The following is a 4365-nucleotide window of genomic DNA, read 5'->3' as shown; positions in this document are numbered from 1 at the left end:
TATATATATATATATGTGTTCCATATTCCCATATATATGGGAATATGGAACTGAGCAGAATACACAAATTGTTGATCTGTATTAAGTTTCAGCACAAAAGAGGATAATTCATGTATTTTTATTTGGAAAAAACATTATAATTAAAACTTGAAGCTTGATTTAAAAAAATCAGCAACTGAATCACCATTTTTTTACTGTAATAATAATAATAATAATAATAATAATAATAATAATACATAAAAAATAATATAATATTTGATCATATCTTGCTTATTGTCTAACTTTGTCAAATGTGATTTTTGCTGCCTGTATTTTCCAGGTTTCTCTTGGAAAATGTGTGTTTAATCACACTGTGACATTTCCTGGTTAAAAAGAAAAAGAAATAAATAAAATGGTCAAATACATTTTTAAAACTGTAGTCTTTGGGGGAAAACAACCCGACTTGACCTCTGAGGGAACAGAAAAGATTTGCTCAGTGTGTCTGCCCCCGTGTGGTGCAGTGACACTTTGACTTACCCCACAAACTCAAGTTTACTGTTTGGACAGCGGTGATCCCAGGGGTGGCTGAAAAAAAACCTGTTAAAATGTTTAAAAGCCCAGTGACACCCAAAATAAAATAAAATACAAATATATATAAATGCAAATCAATGGGTTCATGAGGCCACTGGTGTCATCATGACTGTAAAGGATTTTTTTTCTCACTCAAATTAAGCACAACTTAACTTTTCAAACACTGAGTACTTTGTCAGTTTCCAGGCACAAGTTTTTGCTCTTTCCTGCATCAAGAAAGGCCAGAAATTACAACCATATGACAATTATGTTTAGTTCCTTTGCTTTTAACAATCTTTTTTAGCACAGATTTTTTATTTATTTATTTTTTTGTTGTTGTTGGTCTTTTTACGAGCCTCCTTGTAGGTTTGTGCAAGTACCAGCAGAGAGAAAGTGAATGATAAGTGTGTGTGCGTGCGTGCGTGCGTGCATGCGTGTGTGTCTTAGACGTTCTGGAGCTGATTTTGCCGATACGTCTCAGGTTTTTTGTTTTTCTTTTTACAAGCTTTTTCAACAAGAAGTCCCCCATCCTTGTGGATTTTACGACCTGTATGCATTCGCCATTTCATCTTTTCACGACAGCAGTTGTGTGGTCAAATTCAACAGGAGTCCCAGTTGTGCTGCCGCTAGAAAGACACTCCACAAATGTTTTATTGAAAAGATGTGATACACAGCATAGAATCGATTTCTTTATTATTATTATTTTTATTTTATTTTATTTTTTTAGCCTGCTATAAGAAAAAGGAACAACGTCGTCAGCGTAAGCTTTGACATCGCCCCACCGGATGCTCTGACATTTAAGCCGAATCGTGTTTGGGAGGTGAAGGGTGAATGTCTTCGTACGCAGGTGGTTTAGAACAGGTGGATCCGTCCCCTTCCTGGAGTCCTCTTTCATTTTCCGTCTTCAGTGCTCTACGGTAAAAAAAAAAAAAAAAAAAAAAAGAAACGCAAACATCAGACAAGCTAGAAGTCGAGGGAGGAAAAACTGGCAAACATCCAAATGTTTACAGGCTCAATTGGTTATGCTTAAACCCCTGCTGCCCTTTCAAAGAAAAACACAGAGGTGGAGCGATTTCTCCCTGGACGATTTGGCATTAACTCCTGGAAACTCAGTAAAACGCAGGTCAGGAGCTGAGGGGGGGTGAGGGGAGGAGGGGGACCAGTGGCTGAGTTGGCATGCTTGTCGAAGCTGCAGTTTATAGTCGTCCCAGGTTAACTGTATTATTCCCCACTGTCTGCTTGTGTTAAAGAGATCTGCTCGCCCAGAGACCTGCTGGGAGTAATTGTCTAAAAGCAATAAAAGAAAGTGAAAACCAGGAATGCAGCTTTGTGTTTATAGCGAGAAGTCTCTCTGCGAGACTGTTTGATTGAATTTCAAATAGACGGCCCTGCAATTAGTGAAAGAAAAACCGAGCCTCGGATTGTGCGTAAGGAACAGGTGGGGAAAAATAAAAAACGTTTAATCCCTGACTCAAAAGCTGTGCTTTTTTTTTTCTTTTGCCAAGACATGCATTTCAGAACAAAATGGCCGTGATGTAATCTTGTATTCTTAAAGACTGATTATTTGAAGAAATGTCTGCCATTTCGGGTCAGATTGTCGCCCCGCGTTCCAGCGAGGCAAAGTTTATTTTCAGGAACGGCTGCAGGGAATATCGGATTATTTTTGCTACCTCTTTTAGAGGGCGACCAAATTTCAGCTGCCGAACAACAAAAAAAGGAAAGCAAAACTTACACTATGTGTGCAAAGTTAGTCAAAAATGTCACCATGCGTTTGTCGAGGAGCCCCAAACCACAGAGCCAAGCACAAAACTGATCTGGAAGTAAATTAAACAATTTGGATTTACCAGCATGCCCACTTTAAAAGCTTGTATGCTTATTGGGTTTCTCCCATTCTTCCATTCATTAAGCCTGAATGCTCAGTGCCTCGCAAAAGTATACATGTTTTCATGTTAAAACCGCAAACTGCAGAGTACTTCATCAGGGTTTTATGTAAAAAAAAAAAAAAAGACCAAAAGTTGCATATGATTCTAAAGTGGAAGGAAAATATTATTCAATTATTTTCTTAAGCAGTAAAGTGAAAAAGTAGCACAATGGCTGTTGTTGGAGAGTTGAAAGATGATGCCGTGAGGAGGCTCTTTGTTTTTGTTTTAATCAGGGACAGACATGTGTGTCAGATTTAATTAATTTAATTTAATTTTCCTTTGGGATCAATAAAGTATTTTTTCAATTACTGAACTGAATTTGAGGACGTGCATTACTGTCACATATATTTGCAGATCCCAGCTGATCACAGTGCCCCACAGTTCTACTAAAGAAACAAAGGAAACATAAAATAAGAGTAGATAAGACATAAAAAAAAGAAATAAGCTCCTGTAAGTTTTCAATCAAATCGGTTTATTTTATGTATACTGCCAAATTACATCAATGTGAAAAGATGTTGAGTATTATTTAAGTTCAAGAAGTACTCATCAAATGCAGAGAGAGCTATTGCATTAATATCTTAACAGAATTTTATAGTTTAATTAATACGTTCTGCCACTTCGCAGACATTCATGATATTGAAATGGCCCAGAATGAAAAATGACTGACGCCTCTGTGTTTGGAGGGTGTCAAAAAGTGTGAGTGTGGGATGGGAGTTCACCCTCCAGCAGAACTAAGCTGATAGAATTATACCCTAAAAAACTTGCAGCTCTTAACTGGAGTGAATAAATTATCAATGCAGTGAGGGAGCATGCCACACATTTCATATTTGTCTGATAAGATAAGTTCACAAACAAGCATTAACACTTCATTTCCACTTTGCGATCATACACTCCCTTCTGTCAGCCAAAACATAAAATACCAATCAAATAATCTGTCATTTTTATCACAAAATGTAGGAAAAGTTCAAGGGTAATGGACACTTGTGCAAGACACTGGACGCAAACTTAGGGTTTAAATAAAGTTGATTGGCTACCTGCTTCCGTGTCCTGCCTCTGCGCTGTGCGGCGTACAGGCGTTGTCCAAGCAGTACAGAGATTCGTACGAAGGCAGAAGGTCTGCGTTGCCGCCACTCACAGAGCTACCGGGCCGAGGATCGCCTTGTGGTCTCGCTTCCTGGGTCACAAAGTCATAAGCAGGTGGGATGCACAGCATTGTCGCGGTGCCCCGTAACATCACCGGCTGATTTATGTTACGAACCACAACCGGGCGACCTCTTGAGTTTTGTTCCCGCACAGGAACAACATATATCTCTTCGTCCTGTCGCCTGCGGGGCCAGCAGGACACCGAATGAAACCTGCACACGCTGGTCAGCATGAAGGCCCCTCCGACTGAGATCAGGATGGGGCCCAGAAGTTGGGTCCACTGAAAGCCGAGGAGGGCCTGGTAGTGATGCCAGCCCATGGCCGTGAAGGTGACACCCACCATCGCCAGGAAGACTCCGGACAGCAACAGGGCAGCTCTGGTTGTCTCACCGTCCATCAAACCATCTGATAGATGTGGAGGTGAAACTGGAATGTCGGTTCCCACATGCCTCTGCCCCAACATTTTAATCCAGTAATCTCAAGAGTCCTCCTCGGTGCATCAGTTAATCCAGCTTCACATGGGGAACCGTCTCCCACAGAGGTCGACAAAGTGAGATGAATGAACACCGAGTAACTCTGGATTTCCAGTCGAGGCGACAAGTTATAAATTAACTTTCCATTACATATTGCTGGTTAAATGAAAATAGAGTTTGCACAAATGTGGACAATGTGACTGAATAAGAGCCAGTCCTTCCTATTGGACAATGTGTGGAAACTTCCGAAACGGTGGAGGATTCAACTGTACGCTTGA

The 4365-nt window shown here is 40.3% G+C and overlaps 1 protein-coding gene across 1 annotated transcript; it reads right to left on the bottom strand.

Annotated features, from left to right (window-relative positions):
* Positions 1-1175: 1175 nt before the first annotated feature.
* Positions 1176-4094, bottom strand: tmem174 (transmembrane protein 174). The gene is made up of 2 exons (XM_007548862.2): positions 3506-4094; positions 1176-1461 (listed from the first exon to the last, which is right to left on the bottom strand). Exons 1-2 carry the CDS (start codon positions 4075-4077, stop codon positions 1347-1349), a joined length of 687 nt encoding a protein of 228 aa, XP_007548924.2. The 5' UTR covers positions 4078-4094; the 3' UTR covers positions 1176-1346.
* Positions 4095-4365: the final 271 nt, after the last annotated feature.

Source organism: Poecilia formosa, unplaced genomic scaffold (assembly GCF_000485575.1).
Source record: "Poecilia formosa unplaced genomic scaffold, Poecilia_formosa-5.1.2 Scaffold28, whole genome shotgun sequence".
Taxonomy (NCBI): domain Eukaryota; kingdom Metazoa; phylum Chordata; class Actinopteri; order Cyprinodontiformes; family Poeciliidae; genus Poecilia; species Poecilia formosa.
Note: the sequence above shows the minus strand (reverse complement) of the source record. Positions and strands in the feature narration are given on the sequence as shown.

Bases quoted from the DNA above. Each gene is read 5' to 3' on its own strand.
- tmem174 (XM_007548862.2), bottom strand. From the start codon at position 4,077: ATGTTGGGGCAGAGGCATGTGGGAACCGACATTCCAGTTTCACCTCCA. The intron at 1,462-3,505 runs GTAGCCAATCAA...TTTTTACCGTAG, and splicing joins GAGGCAGGACACGGAAGCAG to AGCACTGAAGACGGAAAATG.